The 23,713-nt window shown below is 37.5% G+C and overlaps 1 protein-coding gene across 1 annotated transcript in view; it reads left to right on the plus strand.

The window, feature by feature from the left end:
* The first annotated feature begins 3,511 nt into the window (after positions 1-3,511).
* The window catches only part of LOC150078550 (fibroblast growth factor 18-like), a 465,725-nt gene continuing 445,523 nt past the window's right edge, over positions 3,512-23,713 (plus strand). Inside the window, exon 1 of the mRNA XM_090385216.1 lies at positions 3,512-3,600. Coding sequence (XP_090241342.1) covers positions 3,587-3,600 — 14 coding nt within the window. The 5' untranslated portion in view covers positions 3,512-3,586. The remainder of the gene's footprint in view (positions 3,601-23,713) is intronic.

A 23,713-nucleotide genomic window follows, 5' to 3' on the forward strand; every position in this document is an offset into this window, starting at 1 on the left:
CCGACATGATACTTGCTTCAAAACGATCGTCAGTGACACGCGGCTAAAAAAAAACTCTTCAGCAGTTTTTCTCTTTCACTGGCTGCACTAGCCAGTGAAAGAGATTTTTCTGCACCTGGAATTTTCATCCAAAGACTCAGCGAATTCAGAAACTGTTGATGATATGCTCTTTCTGCACAGCAATTACAAAAAAAAAAAAAAAAAAAGTGTAAAATTAATTATGACATTTTTAGTACATTTTTTTTCAGCTTATTTGTGTTTTAAAATTTTGAATATGTTAAAGTTTTAGGTTTTTATTGCATTATTATTGATATATAAAAATATTAAGACAAATTTTCTTAATTTTTTTTTTTTTTTTTGCGGGTCGGTTTCGGGTTTGCGGGGCTGTTCCAGCTGATATGATTGCGACTCTAAAAGAGTAGTGAAGAATAAACATTGTTCATTGCCGCCTGCCAGTCGACAGCTGGCAGTGAGCCGAGTTGATAATTGATAGTTTGAAGGAAATAAGCGGATATTATAATGAAACCCGCGGTCGTAAGATTTTTTTTTTTAGAAAGAAGTACAATACTCTCCTTAAATATGCTTCTCATGAAACTTATTCACTTTGAAACGTATTCATCTCGGCTGTGTCGGTTTGTGAGCACCGCAGTGCAGTAGATTCAACTCGTTTGAATTAACCGTGATTTGATCACACACGACTTATAAATACGGAAATGATTGTATTCGTGTCAAAAATGGTTAGTAAACTCTTCTGACTTATGTGGTCTTGCCGGAGTATAAAGATAATATTTATCTAATTGCGTATGAAAATCCGGAATGTTAAAAGATCAATTAGCATTGACATAATTTTTCCCTTTCAATTACAGTTTTGCACTGTTCATAATTCAAACAGTTTCAAATTTTTCGCCTATCCACTCGTGGGATTTATTACTCTGATGTAGTAGTCAAATTTTGCTGCTGTGTGATTGATCACCAACAAAACATTTCCAGTATCAATTTATCCGTTACGAAGTGAAGGGGAACACCAGAAGCACATTCCATAATCAACGTGCAGGGAAAATAACAATGTGACTTCTTTCTCCGTAAAAGGACCAAAAATTAAGGATTGCATTAAAGACATTGGCCTTCCAGATTCGACAGGAATCACTCCGGAAGATTAATTAAAAAAAAAAAAGAGACAGAGAAAGAAAAAAAAAAAATGAAAGCAAATAATAATAAAATAAGAAATAAAATTAATAAATAAATAAATATTTTATGATGTTTTATCTATGTACATAAAAAGCGTAGTTGTTCTTTGAAATCACATTTTATAATTTTTAATGAAGTATAAAACTATTACTAAATGGAACACAATTGGTGGCTCAATCCCCTCTTCACTCATTTGTACGTCTTGCCCTCTTTCCCACAATTCTTGTTCCCTGGCCGCCAACTGTTTTTCTCCTCAGTATAAACTTCGTGTAATTTAAGTCAAAAAAAAAAAAAAAAGTCACCAGCACCTTTCTGTAATTTTTCCTAAAGGAAGAACTGACTTTCGGTTGTTTTATTTCTCTTTTGTGGAGTTTTGTACAAGGAAATTGCATTTAACCTATCAAACAAAAGGTTTCTCAGCAACACTTTTGCTAAATTCTTTCTTTACGTAAATGGGTAAAACTTCATTAGAAAATTTTATATTAATTTCTTCAATAGTACTCACAAAACTGAAATATTTGGAGTTCTTTTAGCTTTTTTTAAAAAAAAATATTTAGATAATTGAAAGTAAGTTTAGAGGAAATTTGTAAAATTGAGAAATTCTCCAATAGATGCGCAAAGGAAACTGATTTGACATCAGTATGACCCGATGTGAGCTATCAAGGAAGTGCTCGACGACGAACAACGAGAACTCTCTGTATACTATTCTACATTTTCTATTAATTCGTTCCTTTCTTTCTCGGCATATTTATTTTCTTTCCTCTGCCTTGTTGACTTGGCGCATTATAGCCTTAGATGCTAATGCGCCATAAAACAAACAAATAAACAAACAAACAAACAAATCCTCTGCCTTGTATGTCGTCCTGCGCCTAATTTTGCTCCTGAATATAATTATCAGCGTAATTTTATAATTACGCTGATACTTATATTCAATATTGCAATTCTTAACTTCTGTATACAAGACGGGTCGCACTAGCGTCTCACTGCATTGCAGTCACTGTTTCTCGCAGAAGAGCTCGCCAGTTTACAACCACCTCTCGATATAACCTACCGTACTAGCTTTATATAATGTTCGTTATTACTGACTACACGATGGAAGAAGAAGAGTGCAGTTACTTAACGTAAAGGCTCTCGATCTGATATCGCCAAATTTTCAAAATATTCCGTCCTCTTCGTCATGTTTACATTCAGCGTGGTTCGTGTACATCATCCAGCCGAGTAAAGAATATTTGACACTGGTCAGCTAATTTAAGAGAGCGTGCCAGTGCTTAGAATAATTCGCTTCTTCGGATACGTAATTATTACACTTGTCCTGTCCGCAGAATTCTGGAGAAAGTCAAAATAACAGCGGTAGTCTGAAATATAACTGAACTGCGAACGCTATCTCGTTCCTTATCTTGATCGTTCACTGGCTGGAGCATCGGTGCCGAGTTCAGGAACCTTTAGTCAGTTGCGGCGCTAGGTAGTAAAGTTTATCGAGTCAAACATAAGTATTCTGTCAACAACTGCCTGTAATCTTTCTGCACCGCACGGTTCCATCATTGCTTCGTGAGGTGGCGACGATAAAGTCACCCGACAGGAGCGGGATTAAGCCTTTGAGGTTGTTTTTCGGAGGTTGTACACATCGTCAAAAAAGAACAAGGTAGCGGGACCGCATGCTCGCGCATGGGCCAACGAAGAATTACGAGTTAGAGTGGAGGATGCTACGGGCGTGGAACTGAGTGTGCGGCAGTTTTTGTATTTGCTGCGGAAAGACACGTTTTCCCGAAGAGGAAAACATTTACTCGTTCAGCGTGGATTTCATCGTCATAATTTCATCACGTGATACCGGTTGGAAATAAGATTTCCGTAAGACTCCGACCGCAACTCATACGTGCTCGTATTGGAGAACTGCGCTAAGATACCGGAGCGCCTAGCGGTGTACTGCACGAGCCAACCACGATCCATCAGCCAGGTTAGAACAACCCTCGATCTCTCTACCCGCAGGCAGGTGTCAGACGCTCGGCATCCTCGCGCACTCAAACTTTTGTCCTTTCTGCGGTCGACGGAATCGCAACTGCTCGAGTCTCCCTGCCGGATCAAATATATCGGATCAAGTTCGCAGCATTCCGAAGAATTATAGTACGGGGAGCCGAAGGATGACATGACCGTTACCACCATCCCCATCGCGATAAACTATGCTAAGTGAAACTGGATGTAAACTGTTTTTACTTTGGATATTCCACTCGCTCGTGACCGGTGTAATCTTTTTGGACACCCATTGCACCCACTTTTACCTCGATTATTGGACTCTCGCGCCTTGCGCGCGAGAACTGTCCCTGGTTCCGGCAACGGCCGCCGGCTTTTGCGGTGAACGTTTGCGGAGACAGCCGTCTCCATGCCTCCCAGATAACGCCACATGTTTATAACCAAGTAAGTATCCTCTACCTTATGCAGATTAGCTAATTGTGAAAAGCGAAAATATGCAGAAGGCAAACGAAGAAAACTCTGTTTCTGGGCAGTTTCTGTATAATTCTCTGCTAGGAACTCGGAGTCGCAATTAGTGAAATTTCTCACCGCGCGGGAAAATTAAGAAGGCTTTTTCTACACACAATATTCATCATTCTGTTTCTGTGAAGAAGATAACCGCACTTAAATAACAGAAAATAACACGAAAAAGTAGCGTGAACTATTTCAAATATCGCGATCCGTTTCAGTTCATTCAGATCTCATCGAAACAGCGAAAAAATTAATCACGCGTGTTATTTGAGATTTTTTTCCGATTCCTGCACGAATAACATAGTTTGTAAAAGTCGGTTCTTCTGCTCACTGCTACTTCATTCCTGCCAAATGTTATGAGATGCTTCTCATCCCATGCGCTATCAAGTACTCTGTCAGAACTCCTTGTGTACTCAATCTAAGGAAGAAATTCTTAGGCTGAGTACAAAATGAGTCCTGCAATGCGACGCCCAAGTTTATAACCACACATGTTCGATCAGATTGGACTCTGACTGTAACTCATACGTGCTCGTATTGGAGAACTGTGTTAAGATACCGGAGAGCCTAGCGGTTTACTGCACAAGCCAACCACGGTTCATCAGCCAGGTTAGAACAACCCTCAATCTCTCTACCCGCAGGCAAATGTCAGACGCTCGGCATCCTGGCGCACTCCTACTTTTGTCCTTTTTGCGGTCTGATGATTGTGCTGGCCATGGTAGTCGTTGGATAGCTTCAGATTCAAGATACTACCACTTGAGCTCTATGTGCAGTGGCGTTGTCGTGCATGAAAATAAAATCCTGGGCCAACTGCATCCCTAAAATGTCGCAAATAGGGTTCGAGGATCTGTTTTCTGTACCTCTGCGCAGTTACGGCAACCCTATCAAAAACAGGAGGAGTTGTGGGCCGTTGCTCATTATTTCGCCCCACACGAGAACGCCGCCTTCACCGTACGTGTCCCTTTCTCTAATGTTGGAAGGATGGTACCGCATTTCTCGTTGTCTTCAGATGAAATAACGTCTGTAATCTGTTTTTAGGCTAAAACGGGAATGATCAAAGAACAGAACTGTATGCCATTTGTCAGGGCTCCGCAGAACTGCTCTAAACTGATGCACGTTCGTGGCATCAGTTTAGACGAGTTCTGCGGTGGCTTGTTGTTAATGGGATACAGACCACTTGGTTTCCTTGCGTAGAGTCCATTTGATGCAACGGGTGAAATGTTTTCACTTTGGGCCGCAGCAACTTCAAGAGAAGTTGATGACAGGACATCGTAGGGTTTTATCTTGCTGTTAGAGTCAGACAGCGGACAGTTCTGGTTGACGTAGCCCTCGGGCGACCTTGGCCAACTCTTCTTGTAATGATACTGTCTCCTGAAACTGCTTCCATAGTGCCGAGACGACACTGCGTGAACATTTAAACCAGTATTCCGCTTCCGCCTGCCCATGTTCAAGTCGTCCAACGGCCCGCCATCTTAAAGAATCATTTAAACCAGGATGACTTACCATCCTGAGTAGTGAAGATGTGGCTATCCCACTAAGCATGTCAGGGAAAAAAAAGGGAATAAAGTGATGCGGCCGCAACCCGTGTTTTTAGGGCATGAGTAATTTGTGTAATGTGCGTGGCTCTGTAAGGCGATTAATCAATTTCTACCGGCTACTCGGAATTTGCATGCCAGGATGTCAATTATATGAAATATTCGCCATCGGTGACACTGCTCGAGCGAAATATACATGAGAAACATTTTGTTCTGTTAATTTTGTCGAGTGGTGTATTTCAGCTTTAAGGTTCAAGCATTTCGAAATAGAAATGCGATTACGACATAAACTGAAAATGCGCTCTCAGTTTATAAAGTGGATTAATATTTAACTCCGCGAGGAACTTCTTCCACGACAGGAGCCATTAATTAATTCGATTATAAAACTTTCTCCTCCAATAGCCGTCTGTCTTCTTGTATTTTATCTGATTTATACAAGAATTTTAGCTTTCTGGCGTGTGTTTTTGCTTCGTTTCAGCTCTGAGAGAAAGGCCACAGGAACTCGGTTCAAGGAGAGCGGGTGCGCTAAGGAAATATCAGCAAAATAAATCATTAAGATGGTCTGACTGTTACAAGCGTTGTTCTCTCGGTGCGCTTTTATGGTGATATTCCTAGCATGCTATACGTGCTGTCGTTCCGAATACCCGCCGGCAACTATAACTATTAAGGGACGCGTAACTATTAACGCGGAAAAATACCCAGTAGCCTTTGCGCGTTTCTCTTTCTTGTGAAACGAAGATTGTGTTTAAAAGTATTGCGTGACATATTTAAGTAAGATAATTTCGTTACGGAATTTCACGAAGCCATTCACCAAGCACAACTGCAAGCGGTACAATTCTATGGTTTATTATTGCGTTTATAGATATATTTTTTAAATGTTTATTTTACATTAATTTAAGCGAAGTGTGGTTTCACGCCAAGGAAACAAAAATAAGACGAGATGTTTCGCAGTGTCTCTTGGAAATATTTTAATAATTATAAATTGGAAAACATTCGTAAAACTGCTAGGATTTATAACGATTTTTACAGAACCCTTTAAACTGCGATCGCTTTATTTCAGTGGACAAGCGTCGCTGCTCTCTCGCATTCTGTCGAATTAGGCTTACGTAGATTCCCCATCGCTGGTCGAAGTTGAGAAATAAAATAAAAAGTACTCATCGGTGAAGGGAAGGGATTTGGGTGGTTGCAATTTTTCGCACCATAGCAGGTCAGACGCAAGGAGGCATGGTACTTCTTCAGGAAATTGGACTTTGCTTCTTTTTTTTTTTAAATCCCGGCGAGAGAACAAACCAATGACAGAATGCCGAGCGATATACCGATGCTTCATAGTCTTAGCTGCCTCCGCTGGAACAAACAATTCCACACCCACACTGAACGTGAGATTATAATGCAGTACTATAGTTCCGGTATTTATGTAATGAAAACGTGTAGAAACAGATGTTACGTGCCCACCATCAAAGAAAATTACTTTTCTAAATTCCTTATCTCGTAATGATCCAACCGCGGCTGCTGGCCATGTAACAACCATTTACTGCTACTGATCATTTCTGTAAATCGAAAGCCACTCTGGCGAGCTTCGTTGTGATTCTACCAGAAGGCATAGATTCGATCCGCATTGTGTTGTCTCATGTAAGGCGACCAATAAACGTTAGTTCATCTTTGCCGATTCGATCCGTATTAGGTACGTTCAGGGTCTGACGGCTCCTGGGATTTCTCCCATCTACGCTCATGTATCGGACAAGCCAGAGATTTAAAAGTGTGTGGGATATGTGCTATGTTGTGTCCGTTGTTCGTCCGGCTTGTTAGCCGCCTGGCCCCTAAGGAGACCCGACGTTACCAATACCAGCCACGGGGAGGCCGGCCGGGTGTTACCGATATTTGTACTCTGGCGGGTCCTGCCACTTATTTTCCTGGAATTTCAGTGGCTATGGCCAAAAAAAAAAAAAAAAAAGAAAAAGAAAAACCCCGGTTGAAATTAGTGATACTTAATAAGTTAGTATTAATAGTATGCGACGTGGGGCTGCGCGGTAAAAGTGAGCTTTAAAAACCAAATAGGTTCGGACAAGAATTTTGATGTTCACTTTTAATTTTGACGTGTAAGGCTAAACATTGTGCAAAACAAAAGTTTGAGGGGAAGCTGAAGACTGGGGGGAAGAAATTGGAAGTAAGGGGCCGATAGAGTAGATCCGCATGTGAAATCCCCCACCCAACAAGCTGCACAACTTTGTTTGTTGAATGTGCAATTAACACCTAAATTACGTCACAACTGGCGAACTATCGCCACACATTAAAGCCGTGTTTTACTTCCACTTTTGCATGCTGCTGATATATGAGTCAGCAGCTCCCACCACCATTAAACCTGTTTTCGCTGTGGAGTATTGGCTTAACGGAATCGCCCACAGTCTCTCACAAACCATCAGGACTACAGACATGGCCCAGGTCATCGGTATACCGAAGCCTCCTTGACTCGTGTTTGAGAGCAGACTGCGTATCACATAGGTCCCCAAGCTCACCTGAGAAGTGCTCGATGATCCAATCACGACCAACCCCAGTTCATTTGTCCGAAGTTTCCTGTCCCACATTCAAGCTGTTGACACCGACCTGTTAAAGTACGTCACCATCGGGAACTATCAAAAGAGGATAAACCGACATCAGGTGGGGGTGACCTTATAACCTCGACCAATCCCTATGTAAAATGCCGCGCCTCGCAGACATCTCCAGGGTCGGCTGGAACTGATCATAACCAGATTCGTGATGATACTCAGATCCACTCACGAGTGTGGAGATGCACTTATTCCTAAAAATGTTTCCAGGAACCCACACCAGCTCTCATATATTGAACTAAACTGAACATTTATGTATGGCATATTTTATACTTTCATTTTATAATGTTTTACTCTTTAATTAATTTCTTTGTTTCTGTGTGGAATTTTGTACGTCATTTATCTTATTTTGCTCGAGGGTCAACCGTGACAGTGCATTAACATACGCAGTTGAGTAGGCCGTGGTTCAAACTCGTGCTGTTTAAGCTTATTCGAATTGATTATTGTAATGATCGAATCGAATTGATTCATTCGAATTGATTATTGTAAGCTGCTTTGACGTAATTGATCGCGCCCGAATATAAAACATAACTTTTTTTTTTTTTTTTACTTGAATGTTGATGTTTTCCACCGTTCCTGATCGTCATAGAAGAGAACTTTTATGTCATCCAGGAATGGTCCCTTCTAGGACTTCCAAGAACAGTCCCCTTTGTGACACATCATATAAGGGACGATGTGGCCATCGAAGCTCATGGTGGGCACACTCGCAGAATTAGGAAATTTGAGGTCCTGTGCGGAAAAACGTTTTGCCACCTGAATGGAAGGGAAAAAAAAAGATTATATGCTACAAAAAATCTTAACGGACGTTTTATTTGAATGAATTAACTTAAAAATACGTTATAAACGAATGTAACATTGTCAAATACTGTAGTATTATCACTTTTCATTGCGCAATTTCGGGATCCTCTAAATTCTGAGGGTCCCAAACGTCACTTATGCTTAAACGAGCTGTAAGTGGGCGACCCCCTAACACTGATATTCCAATTTCAAAAATGAAATTGAAAATTTTCTGTTATGTCGGAGCATTGATTTATGACTCTTCTACCGCTACATCTGACATAGTGCTAAAGGAACATATAAGCACTTGACAGATACCAGTCTTCGAAAATGAGTTGTCGAAGAGTCTTTGTTACACATCGGGTTTGGCAGAGAATTTTATTACGCGAGACTTGTCTTTTTTGTTAACTCGTCATATCAAAATTTAAAATATAAATTTTAAAATGTGTTTATTTTATAACAGTACCTTGAATAACAAAGAAAAGTAAGCTTTCAAATAATTTTAACAAGGCGAACGTAGAGAATTCAAGATAATATTGTCGCGATTGGAGTAAATAAAGTGTCGCTCTTCTTGTGATTTTAAAGATGAAATTAGACAATAATAAAGCTTAGCTTTATGATTTTAATAAACACAGGATTTTAATAAACGACGGTGGAATCCAAATATATTAATTTTACGTGTTTTAAACGAGTCTAAAACAGGTAAAATTAAATTAAATAAAATACAATAAATAATTAGTACAATAAATTAAAAATCCTTCATTGTATACCAAAAAGGTACTGTATACAAGTAACCATTATGCCAAGAGAGATTTTTAAATGTGACTTCCTGACCCCAGGGGTTTTACATTTTTGTAACATCTGTTACAAGCCTAAGGCAGAAAGTTGTATTACGATATATAACCGAGATGAAAGCTAAAAAAACACCATCACGTAACTTGCGTTTTTTAAATGTTGAATGATTACTGAACATTTAGATGTTCAGTAATCATTCAACATTTAAAAAACTATCTAAGCTATCTAATTTAATAACGACTGTGATAAGCAAACTAAGCGTGGTGGTGCCTTTCCCCAAGTGTTATTAGAATGATTTCAAATTTTCGTTTTTATGTAGCGTTGCTATCTCTTTGCAGGAGCTAACAGTAACGAACCTTTAAGGGAGTTTCCTATCTACCATGAAATCGTAGTTCCATTTTAATATAATCTGATGGAACTTTTCGTCACTTAGAGTACTTTTCAGTGAATAAATCTAAGTGCAAATCTAAATAGTAGATTTTTCAAGGCATTTCGGAAACCTAAGTTTACATTTCTTTACAGTTTTGTAGTCTTTGTAATTAGCTTTAAATAAAAAGTAATAACGTAAAGTAAAGATAATACTTTTCTTGTGCACTGGTATAGCTCAGAACCTTGACGTTATTGTTAAATTTGCAGGATCATCTAGACAAGACTGCAGTAATAATTCAGACACAGCATGGGTTTCTTAAGGGGAAGTCTTGCCTGACCAGTTTGATTGGATACTACGATGTGGTCACAAAGGAACTGGATGCAAAAATAATTTTGATATCATATACTTGTATTCCATAGCCGAGTTGTCAGGAACGGGAGTGCAGTAGCACACTCTCCTTGAGTAGACCGGGGTTCAAGCCCCTGACTGCTAAATACGGTCGATCTGCCAACTCGCACTGGACCAGCGTGGCAGATTATGGTTCATTTCCCTCAGCATGAATTGTTGAGGGGACTTTCATCCTGCGGTTGGGTTAATAATGGCTGCAGTTTACCTTTTTTACCTTTACTTGTGTTTGACCAATGGGACCTAAATTTCAATTTTACGATGAGAGAATACTTAAGCACAGCGGAACATCCTGATGAATTGGAAGTTACACAGTCAATACATCTAAACACAGTTGACTTTTTCAAATATCTTCGATGTAGGAAGGACTGGGGAAAGAGGAAGTTTACACGAATTCACCAAAGTAGGAAGATTCTTAGTGCCCTCAACTCTGTATAATGGGACATCTCTAGCCTAGGTTTCTAGGCTACAGATGATAACGAACGAAATAAGAAGGAATAAGAAGAACGAATAAGAAGGAAATAAGAAGACGTATGCACGCAGATGAAGGAATATAGAAGGAATAGAAATTAGGAAGTTGAAATGGTTTGGCCATCAGCTGCGCATGAATTAAGAGAGGTGGCCAAAAATTATATCTTCCCTTGTGGTATCGATACCACAAGGGAAGAGAAGTCGAGGATACCCTAGAAAAACATGGAAGGAAGGTGCATTATCAGCCATGAGAAAGAGAAAGTTGAAGGTGCGTAATCCGGCAACATTGGAAAATGGGAACGACAAGGCGGCGATCTACCGTATTAAGTTGAACTTGTATTTCAGGAATGCTTTTGATACTGTTGCACATGGAAGACTATTGTACAAATTGGAGCAGTATGGCATTAAGAGCAAGTTTATACAATGGATAAAAGGATGGTTGAGTGGTAATCAATGGACACTACTCTTCGTGGACTAATGCTATTAACGCAGTCCCCAGAGTACAGTTTTGGGCCCATCGTTGTTTCGTATATTTATCAATGATTTTGATGAAGGTATATCTGGCTTAATGTCGAAGTTTTCAGATTATACAAAGGGTGGCAGGGTTGTTAATGAAATTAATGACTGTGTGTTACTGCAACAGGATCTAGAAAATTTGGGCAGATGGGCTGAAAAGTGGCAACTGAAATTTAACATTGACAAATGGAAAGTACTACACATGGGCAGAAGTAACCCCAGAGAAACGTAATAACTGTGTGGTACTACATTTAGGGTAGTGAAGAATGAAAAATACCTGGGGGCAATTGTGCAGTCTGATATGAAGTTTTTTGAGCAGTATATACAGGCTGCCTGAGTAGGTCTTGGGATTTGTCAATGATATACAGAAATTTTGCTAGCAGGGATAAGGAAGTGATTATCCCTTTGTATAAAACAGGATCTGGAAAGGTTGAGCAGATGGGCTGAGAGGTGGCAAATGAAGTTTAACATTGACAAATGTAAAGTACTACACATGGGAAACAGCAACCCCAGAGCAACGTATCAACTCTGTGGTACAACACTGACAGTGGTAGAGAATGAAAGGGACTTGGGGGTGGTTGTGCAGGCAGATATGAAGTTCTCTGAGCAGTGCAGACGGGCTGCAAGAGTAGCTCATGGAGTATTGTCAATGATATACAGGAATTTTTCCAGCAGGGATAAGGAGGTGATTATTCCATTGTATAAGGCGATGGTCAGGCCACACCTAGAGTACTGTATACAGGTCTGGAGGCCTCATTTCAAGAAGGATGTAGAGCTGCTGGAACGAGTACAGAGAAGGGCAACAAGATTAGTGAATGGAACAAAGGGGTGCTCTTACGAAGAAAGGCTTAAGTTTTGCAAATTACAGTGTCTGGAGACTAGGCACCAGCGAGGTGATCTGATAGAGGTGTATAAAGCCTTGAATGGTTTAAGCATGCTCAATGCTGATGGAATTCTTCCTCTAGCTCAGAATAATCACCTGAGAGGGCATAAATTCAAATTGAGGAAAGACAGATGTAGGATAGACGTGCGGAAATTTGCCTTTAGCCAGCGGGTGGTTGGTTGGTGGAACAGACTTCCATCCCTTGTGGTGGAGGTTGATAGCCTAAATAAGTTTAAGGCTCAGCTGGACAGGTATTTTGAACGAACAGAGGGGTGAAGTGGAAGTGGGTTTTTTTTTTTTTTTTTTTTTTTATTGGCTGATGCTGCATAAGCTTGCTTTCTTGCATCAAATGCCTCTACTAATGCTAATGCTAATGCTAAAACAATAGTCAGGCCACACCTTGAGTACGTCGTGCAGGTCTGGAGGTCCCATTTTAGGAAAGAGTTGCTAGAACGAGTGCAGAGAAGGATAACAAGATTGGTGAGGGGAACAAATGGGTGCTCTTATCTAAAAAGGCTTAAGTTCTGGAAATTGCAGCATCTGGAGACTAGGAGCCTGCGAGGTGATCTGCTTGAGGTGTATAAGGCCTTGAATGGTTTGAGCAAGCTCAATGCTGATCGAATTCTTTCTATTGCTGAGATTACGAACCTAAGGGGGCATCAATTCAAATTGAGGAAAGACAGTTGCAGAATAGATGTGCGAAAATTTGCCTTTAGCCAGCTGGTGGTTGATTGCTGGAACAAATTTCCATCTGTTGTTGTGGAGGTTGACAGTTAAATAAATCAAAGGAAGACCTGGATAAACTTTTGGAGCTAATGAATAGATGAAATGGGATTTTTTTTTTTTTTTCGTTGACGCTGTATAAGCTTGCTTACTTGTATGAAGTGTCTCTGCTAATGCTAAAAAATGCTAATTTCGAGATCGTTATTTAAATCAACATGTTGATATACATAAAGATCAATTCATTTTGTAGCTTCGAAAAATCGTGTGTGCTAGTTTTGCTGCTTGGTCTAATCATATCTTCTGTTGTTCATAGTGTTTTTTAAATAAGCGCTAAAAAGTTGCGCATGTAGAAATTATTCCTAGTATAATTAAATTATCAATTCTAATTTTACGGAATTATTTCGTCGGTTTATTATTTTTTTTAAATTCAAATGAATTCTTTAATAAATGTTATTTTAAGTGCAACGTGAGAGTTTATCAGTAATGCAGGGTGATGGCGTTGAACTACACAAGTTTTTAAAATGAACAGCTCTTCTAAATGATGACGGAACCTAAATATCTGACCTGATAACTATGTTTTTAGATCAACATCAGTTACTTCCTGAAACTTACTAGATTTGTAAGAAAAAAAAATCTGTTGATTTAGTCTGTATTTTAAGCTGATCATTTTATAAGTCATTTGCATCTTTTTTGAAAAATCGCATGCCTCTCTGATTCATTGTTGTTTTAGATTATGAGATTCTAGCATTTAAACAAAGTTTAACTGCTGAGAAAATTCAAATAGGAAAAAAAAAAATCTTTCTTTAGGTGGTATTATATTTGTTCCAAGAGGATCCAGAATGATCGGTTTTGATTTATATCCTCTCTCTCTCTCTCTCTCTCTCTCTATATATATATATATATATATATATATATATATATATATATATATGTGTGTGTGTGTGTGTGTGTGTACATGCACATTTTATTTTATTTTTTGTTAGAAAAGACCAGGTAATTCAAGTGCTCCCCCCTCCTTCCCAAGCTGAGCTTTAATAGCTGAGTTAGCGGGGGGTCCACTTGTGGTTTTATCTGACGAATGTACACGTCTGCAAAGTGGCCCACTACCTTCTCTGTATGGGAGATGGTAATTTCTCTGCCCCCACCGCCAGAAGGGTGTTTTGTTTTTTCGTCTTTTTTTCAAACTCACTAAAAAAAAGTGGCGCAGTATTTAATCTCTTGTTTTGAAAAATGCAAGAAATAAATCCAATGCTGATAACTTTTTAATATTTTTATAAGCATTTAATGATGTAAAAAACATAACTTATGACTTCAAACACATAATGTAAATTGAATTCCATAGCGTTCAGGTATTTTTCATAATTCTCAAGAGAGGGCACTAGTGTCATGCGTTACGTAATGAAAGCAAAGTCTACGGATATATGATTGACGCCAGGAATGTCAGGAATTTAAAACATGCAGTTATATTTCAAGGCTAGAATAAAAACTGCAGTCGTTTCGTCATAAACACATAATCTTAGCTACTGGGATATTTGAATTTATCTATAATTATGGTTGTCTTTTTATTTTTTTTCTTTTAACTGATGCAACTAACAGCAGCCTACCGAAGTTTGCGCCTCTTTAATGGAAATTTTGATTAATTAATTAATTGTTGCAGCTATTAGGATGCATTTTCAGTTCTACTGAAAGCTAATGAAATTACGATACAAGAATGAATTGAACGGTAGACTGAACAATTGTGCGAATGCAAGGCTTCAACAACTAGACAGCTTAGGTTCCTCTAAGCTTTCTATTTGCTGAAGAGGCGGGTAGAAGAATATAAGACCCTAAAGGGATTAGTAGAAGGGACGAGGGTAGTATATTCTCACTAGTAGAAGAGAGAAGAACCAAGAGTATACTTTCGGCAGTATACTGTAAGTCATTGGAATGAATTGCCTGGCACAGCGGTCTAGTTTGTGAAGTTAATTATAAAGAGGAAAATCAAGGAAGCAAAAGAAGAGTGGATGCTAGAAAAATCAACAGAGATAGCAGAATTAGAACGAAGGCATGATAATTTCCATTTACATAAGAAGCTAAAAGAATTAACAGGAAATACAAACAGAAGGATGCCAAACACAAAGAATGCCCAGAATCAATTAGTTTTAAGAGGTGATGACAGAAAGAAGATGTGGGAAACTTACATCAATATGCTTTTTTGATGATGCCAGACAGAATATAAATGTTGAAATACGTATTGAAGAAGACCTTGAAATTTTAGTCTGAAGTAAAATATGCTCTGGGAGTGGCAAAGTCTGGCAAGACAGTTGACTCAGATCAAATCCCAGTTGAAATTGTGAAACTTCTAGATGAAGAAAATCTGAAAGATCTAACCAAAATGTTCAATAAAATATATTTAAATGGTAAACTACCTAACGATTGGTTGAGGTTCTTGCTTATCCCTCTTCCAAAGAAGAACAACATCACCTCATGCAACGATTTTAGTCTTATTAGCCACATGTTGAAGCTGCTGCTACGAATAATTCTAAACAAGATTTACAAAAAAATGTGTATCAGTAATCTCTGACCTCCAATTTGGATTCCGAAGCGGACTAGGCACAAGAGAAGCTCTCCTAGGTGTAAACATGTTGTTACAAAAATATAAAGAACATCAGAAGACAGTATTCATCTGCTTTATAGACTTCGAAAAGGCTTTCGATGGGTACAACATCTAAAGCCTGTAGAAGCATTTAAAAAGATATATCTTGATGGACGGGACATCAGACTCATCAAAGAAATCTATTGGAGTCAAACAGCCACTGTGAGTATCGAAGAGGGTGAAACTGACGAGAGCAATATAAAAACAGGGGTAAGGCAGGATTGTATTCTCACGCCCATGTTATTTAACTTCTGGTTTGAAGTTATTTTCCAAAATGCATTGTGGGAAAGGAAAGAAGGAATTAAAATAAATGGTCAACTGATAAACTATATACGATACGCTGATGATACTGCTATATTCGCAGAAAATATAGATGACTTTCAATTGCTTTTGGATTGTATTAACAACAAATGTAATGATATGGGTTTAAGAGTCGATGTCAACAAGACCAAATACATGACTGTGAGTCCAGTAAAATCTCCAGTAAGCCAAGTCCAGCTATTATTGAATGGAGCTCCAATAGATCAGAGTTACATACCTTGGTAGTTGGCTGAATCTAAATCCGGAAGCAGAAATAAAAGGAAGAATAGAGGTTGCGAGAAATGCCTTTACAAATTGCAGAACAATGCTGTGTCACAAAGCTCTAGATCTGGAAATCAGGCTGAAATTCGTTAGGTGCTATGTGTGGTCCTTACTATTATACGGAGTTGAAACTATCCAAGATTCAAAAGCATCTGCAGCTGGACTAGCAGATCAGCTGAGGATCTTTTCATCTCGCCCAAGCAGAGAGAAGTACAACGTGGTGATCGCTAACCTCCAATAGGAGACTGCATCAAAAGAAGAAGATATTAGTTATTAATTTAATTAATGAGATTAATAACTGAAATTAAACAAATTAACAAAAAAGTCAATGGATAACTATGAATACTTACTCTTGTAATGTTGTCCTTAATGATACTACCAGTCGCACATATCAAGGCATTGTTTGTTATTTCGTTTTTAGGAACATTGGCAACTAAGGCCATATTGCCCCGGGATATGCAGTGGTCATTCTCTGATATTTCCGCATCCTCTGTATTTGGTGGTGACGGGCTCACAAAGGCATTGGTTTACAATTCATTATATTTATATGTTCTGCACTCTGTGGTTTATATGTTTGTACTCTCAAACTAAGAATGTTTTGAATTAAAACTCAGGTTGAGGTCTCCTAGGGCCAATCATAGTTTAGTCAGTGAGGGCATTTAGAACGAGAATAGTGATTTGGATGTTGTATGAATAGATATCTGTTTGACGGCTAAATCTCTGAGTGTTATTATTTTTGTTTTTTTTATCTATTCTAATACAGTGCTTTCAAAAATATGTTCACTCAATATATTCTTATCAACTTTTCCAAGTTGTTGTGCTATAGCTGAGGGGATGACCATTGCACAGTATAGTTGATTTATAATGTGAATATGAAATTTGTTTTGTTAATAATTGTATACTGTACTGTTTGTTTGTTATTTGGTTTTTAGGAGCATTAGCAACTAAGGCCATATTGCTCCGGGTATATGCGGTGGTCAATTCCCTGACCTTTCCGCATCCTCCGTATTTGGTGGTCACGGCCTTGAACCCCGGTCTAATCAAGAAGCGTGTACTACGCACTGCTGCTTCTACCCACCTGGCTACGGAGGCGCCTCGTATAATGTACTATACCATTTCTGTTTGTATGGCGGATTTGCCAGATTTTTTTTTTTTTTGCTAGTGGCCGCTTTACTCAATAAATGAAAAAAGAAATCATTTTAGAGTTTTACATTAAAACTCACTGAACGTGTTCAGTGTTTATTAGCCAAAATGTCAAGTGTTTTGGAATTGTTTTCAACAATCCCGAAACACTTGATCTGTTCTGTAGCTAACTGGTCGTAACATCAACATATCTAAATCTTTTACATTAATTCTTTTTACGTAAGTTGAGCCTATTTTGTAATAAAATTCAGTCTTATAGAGAGTATCCTACATTTTTCCTTATTTAAAGAGAGGCCGTTACTATTTATCTTTGATAATATGTGTTAGATACTCATCTAGTTTAATGCAGTCATTTGTATTTGAAATCTCTTTAAATATTTTCATCGGCATATGTATGAGTAACCACTCATTTACGTTTTCTGTTTGAATGTTTTCTTGTACATTTTTGAAAAGAAAATTCCTAAAGAAAAGAGGACTATTAAACGAGGACTATTAAAAAAAAATTCCACGTTGAACGGTACTTTCTATACATCCGGGTAAACGGCATCCAATTATTTTTATCCAGTGTTCTTTTAACATAAGATTAGCTACTGTTGATCTTCCTCTTTAAAAAAACATGGTAATTAAAGGAAAAGATCATTATTTGATTATAGAGTATGTTTTCTATTATTTTGGCCAACGACTTTGCCTTTTGTGTTGGTGTGTATGATGTAGGATCCTTTTTATTACCTGCATGATATATTGGCGTTTATTATAATTTCTTTTAATAGATTTGGGAACTTACTAGTTTCAAATATTAAGTTAATTAAAAATACCATAATTTATTAATTTCCAATTGGTGCTTCCCTATTACCATTGCTGTCCCGTCTATGCCAACGAACTACTCAATTTGAAATTTTTTAATAACCGTAAGTAAAATATCAACATTTTTTTTTTTTTTAAATGTGACGATCTATCAATGGAATCGGAGTAATACAGTATTATCTGCTAGGATAAATAATTTTGATCGGAATAGAGGTTACCTGCTTACCATGACTGCTTTGTTTCATTGGATTTCTTATTGTAATTATAGCAATAGTTCCAACCAGGTGGATAATCGCAGTATTAATGAAGAAATGAAACAGAATTAATAGATCATACGCCACTCACTTTTTTTTATATCTTTCCTCCATTTATTATAATAAGTATTTATTTATTATAACTTATTATAATAAATTTATTTATTTGATTATAAAATAATCAATTAAATAAAATTGATATTTTAATATAAAATTAAATAATATTTTAAGTGACAGTTTTGTTTCAATTTTTTTTTCTTAATTGGAATTAATAAAAGCGTATGATTCAAGAAAGCAAGCTTATACAGCATCAGCCAAAAAATATATATATATATAAATAAATAAAATCCCATTTCACCTATTCCTTTAATTTATTTAACTATCAATTCCCAAACAATAGATGGAAGTTAGTTCCAGCAATCAACCTCCAGCTTGCTAAAGGAAAATTTCCGCTCATCTATTCTGCAACTGTCTTCCCTCAATTTGAATTTATGCCCGCGTAATCCGAGTAACAGGAAGAATCCCATCAGCATTGAGCTTGCTCAAACCATTTTTTTACACCTCAATCAGACCACCTTGTACACCTCAGCCCACCTTACAGGTGCCTAGTCTCCAGACGCTGCAATTTGCAGAACTTAAGCCTTTCTTGGTAACAGCAACCCTGTGCTCCCCTCACCAATCTCGTTACCCTTATCTGCACTCTTTCTAGCAACTCTATATCCTTTCTAAAATGAGGCCTCCAGATCTGTAAGCAGTACTCAAGGTGTGGCCCGACCATTGCCTTATACAAAGGGATAATCACCTCATTATCCCTGCTAGAAAAATTCCTGTACATCATCGACAATACCTCACAGCTGCTGTGGCAGCCTGCCTGTGCTCAGAAAACTTAATATCTAACTTCACAATTACTCTCGGGTAATTTTCATTCTCTAATATTAATAACTGAGTGTAATTGGTACACTTCTCTGGGATTACTGCTACTCATATACAGTACTTTTACACATGCAATGTTAAACTTCAGTTGCTACTTTTCATCTCATCTGCCCAACTTTTCTGGATCCTGTTGCAGTAGCGTACTGTCATTAAGAATCCTGCAAACCTTTGTATCATCAGCAAACTTGGACATTAAGCCTTCATCAATATCATTGATAAATATACAAAAACAACAGTGGGCCCAACAACGAACCTTTGGGACTCCCTAATAACAGTAGTCGACGAAAAGCAGTGTCCATTGATTACCACTCTTTCTTCTCCCACTCAACCATCCTTTTATCCATTGTAGCAACTTGTCATACTGCTTCAATTTGTACAGTAGTCTTCCATGTGCAACAGTATCAGAAGCTTTCCTGAAATCCAAGTATATGATTTCAGAATTATTTTCCCTCCAGTTCCTTTGTGACCACATCGCTGTATCCAATCAAATCGCTGTATCCAATGGAAATCTTGTAGACAAGATTTCCACTTAACAAACCCAAGCTGTGTCTGAACTATAACCGCGATCTTGTCTAGATCAGGGGTGGCCAACAAGTCGACCGCGATCTACCAGTCGATAGCGGCTTTAATTTCGGTCGATAACGACGAATTTTAGATACATATAAAAATAGATTAATCAAAATCTAAATGTTGTTATGTGTTCCACTGCATACGCTTATTACAAAATTCACATCTGATACTGGCAGACCCAGGGTCCTGAGCTCGATATCATCATTCTTTTCTTTCTTGGTGATTCCCTTCTACGTCTGACTCTCTCTCTCTCAAGGTAACTCAGAATTTTTTTTTTGGCTGGTTCAGCGTAAGCCGCAGGCTTCTTTGCACCACATGTCTAATAAAAAAAATAATAATAAATCCGTTGAATCACGTGAATACTCTTGTCGCCGCGTAGCCTACGTGAAAATTCACGCAACTATGTTGTGGAGAGCAGTGTATGTTTCGAATTCTTATTTAGCTCACTTAACATTAATAACTGGGCAGTACTTATACCTTAATTTAATACCCTTTGATTTAAAATGAATACTATGAAAAAGAGTAAAATGCATAATTTTCATTAAGAGTGGGAACTAGAATACTTTTTTGTAATGATAAAAGAAAAATGTTGTTTTTTGATTTGCAATGCGTCCGTAGCTATACCAAAAAACGGAAATTTATAAAGGCACTTCAACGAACTCTATGGTTAATACCAATCGGATTTTCCACCTAATAGTGACTTTAGAAAAAATAATTAAAAGAACTTAAATCCAGATTAATTCGCACAACAAAATTTCTTCATGACACCTAATTTACAATCTAAATCGACTATAAACTATTTAAGGGCAAAGGCCTAATGCTACGAGGTAGAATGACTAATTAATAGGTTAGTGCAAATGCATCATTTTAACATAGCTATCTACCAAAGTAGTTAAATTAATTAATTAAATTGGCATCGTTTTGGTTATATCTCATATTGTGACTGCCTTCACAACGAGTTGCCATGGTATTGTACTACCTCGAATAAATAACACTTCACCAGTGGAGAAGACTATTGTTTATTTTCAGCGGATAACACCACCCAGACGGCACCGTATCAAAGCTTCATAACCCAGCTATGAAGTTATACTTCACCTACCGAAGAGGAGCCAACAAGCTTTGAAACGGTGCCGTCTGGGTGGTGGTATCCGCTGAGAATAAATAACAATAGTCTTCTCCACTGGTGAAGTGTTATTTATTCGAGGTATTACAATGCCATGGCAACTCATGAAGGCAGCCACAATATGAGATATAACCAAAACGATGCCAATTTAATTAATTAGTTTAACTACTTTGGTAGATAGCTATGTTAAAATGATGCATTTGCACTAACCTACATATTAGTCAATCGAAATCGGTAATTGTAGCATCATTTAAAGTGAGTCATCTCTTTGCAAACAAATAAATATTTGTTTGCAAAGAGATGACTGATGGTCAAAATTCATCAAAAACGCATTTTTAAAAATAAATTCTCTTTTTGAAAATGTTAAGAACAAAAATGAAATTAGAAGTGCTCTTCAAGATCTGCAATTATCTCAAAATAGTGTGATGCGACGCATCGAAAAAATGAGTAAAAATGTGGGCAAACAATTGCGTGCTCATATTTCTAATTGTGTGTCGTTTCTTTACAACTGGATGAATCTACAGACGTGAGTGCTACAGCTCAATTGCTCGTTTTTATTCGTATGGTTTTCAATGATTGTGCCACTAGAGAAGGACTGTTGGGTATGGTTTCGTTAAAATAAAGAAAGAACTAGAGGTCTTGATATATTTAACGAATTCAAAAATTGTATGGAACAATTAAATTACCACTATTTTAAGCTCGTATCAATAACAACAGATGAATCTAAAGCAATGACGGGGCATCTTACTGGATTGATCGCAATGTGCCAAAAGGATGATGAATTCCCAAATTTTTTGAGTTGCCCCACTGTATCATCCACCAACAAGTGTTAGCCAGCAAAAGTTTTATTCCTAGTGCTATGGGCATTAGCTTTCAAAATCGTGAATTCCATCAGAGGACAATCTCTTCAAAGGAGAGTTTTCAAAATGAACTCGATGAAAATGAACCAGATCTGTCATTACACACAGATGTGAGGTGGTTGAGTCGGAGTAAGTTTCTACAGAGATTTCGAAATTTGCTGAATGAAATTAAAAAAATTGTTGATCAAAGGGAAGATGATTATCAGCAGATACAAGATACAGTGGTTGTGTGACTGGCTTTTTTGGCAGATTTTACCGGTAAAATAAGTGATCTGAATTTGGAATTAAAAGGAAAAAAATAAAAACGTGGGTGACATTATTAGTAGTATTTCTGCATATAAATATCAATTTTTGGCCATTGCCAAAAATTGATATTTACATTTCAAAGAAAAAAAATTCTATGATTTTGCAAATATGCAATATCATTTGCAAAAATATCCTGTTTTTGAATTTAATAGTGAGAAATGTTTCTGAAATTGAGTAAGTTGTGGATGATTTTGAAACCAGATTCAGTGATTTTAAAACAATTGGAAACATTGTTCAATATATTTCTTATCCTCTTAATGTCGACTTAGATACGAAACCAATTTCAGAAAAAATCGCTGAGATTTTTCAAATGGAGAAAATATTACTTAAAAATGAAATTATTACATTGTGAAACGATATCTTTCTAAAGGCCAGATCATCATCAACTTTTAAATTCCTGTTTTGGTACCACATATCTATGTGAATCGGCCTTTTCGTATTTGAAACAAACAACGACGAAGAATCGCTCTATTCTTACGGACGGACTTGCATTCAGAAAATTCTTTACGGTTGGCCTTACCCCTGATTTTGAAAGTTTGGCTGATGACATGAAGACACAAACTTCACATAAAGTAAAAATTTAAATACGTATGAATTTAAAATAAGAATTCTGAATTATATTTAATTTTAAAATTTATGAACAACATTTTTCAATATATGTTGATTAACTTTTTTAACCATATGCAATGAAGTTCTTGAGATGGTAGTTCGCGTCACATTTTGAAGAAAAAAAGTAGATCGCATTATAAAATAATCTGGCCACCCCTGGTCTAGATGACCCTGTGATGCTTCTTTAACCAGTGGCTACATTATTTTTCCCCAGAACCCCCAAAAATGTATTTCAGTAAATTTATTGACATTACTTGAATGCGATTAATTAGTGGAAACTTACCAACTTCGTTTCTCTTTTCTTAATCCCACGTGGCAAATTCCTCGCGGTTCATATATTACATAACTTTTCTTCCATGCATCTTCCCTCTTCACTTTGCTTGCATAATCACTATAGGATTTTATCCACAAAGCAGGGACACTGTGTACAATAGCAATGAATTTATCGTTATCAAAGACTCCATCAATCACAAGTTCGAAAATAGTAAAACAAATTAAAATGGCAAAACAAGAAAAGAAAACTTTAGAAGGAGAGCATTGTTCCATTCATACAGAATCATCCGTATGAATGGTACAATAGCCAATGGATCTACATCAGCCGCCTGGATATCGCTAACTTCGCCTGCGACACAAAAACTCTTATATTAGGCCACCCGAATATTTAAATTCATCTGCCGTGCAGTGTGTCTTATGTCTATGTGTTTTTTGGTCGATTTGCGTCGCCTGACACAGAGGTCCAGATGATACTCGAATTGTGTATCATCTGGAGGCTTCACTATCAGCAATGGTTTTTTGGTGTGTTAGATATGCGTATCTCGCTACGCGTATACTCGTGTGAAACCAGCTGATTGTGGAGCCATAAAAGTTATTTTGCTCAAATTATAACGCTAAATTTGTTCTGTCATGGAACTGCCCACTTCTTTTGATGAACAAATTTAGCGATCTTGTTATTGTGCTCACAGTTGATGGATTTCGCGATCCACCGGTTCTTAGATATCATTTATAGCCACTTATTTTGAAGAAGGGATTTTACTGAACCCCAGCACGTCCACATTAATATTTAATATGTTTCTAGCACATTGAGAAGGAGAAGAACACCTATACATGAATTGTCTATTGAGTCATGGCCAAATTTAGCAAAAAGCAACAGAAA

The sequence above is a fragment of the Mastigoproctus giganteus genome, chromosome 11 (genome assembly GCF_048544385.1).
Source record: "Mastigoproctus giganteus isolate SK-2022 chromosome 11, ASM4854438v1, whole genome shotgun sequence".
Classification (NCBI taxonomy): Eukaryota; Metazoa; Arthropoda; class Arachnida; order Uropygi; family Thelyphonidae; genus Mastigoproctus; species Mastigoproctus giganteus.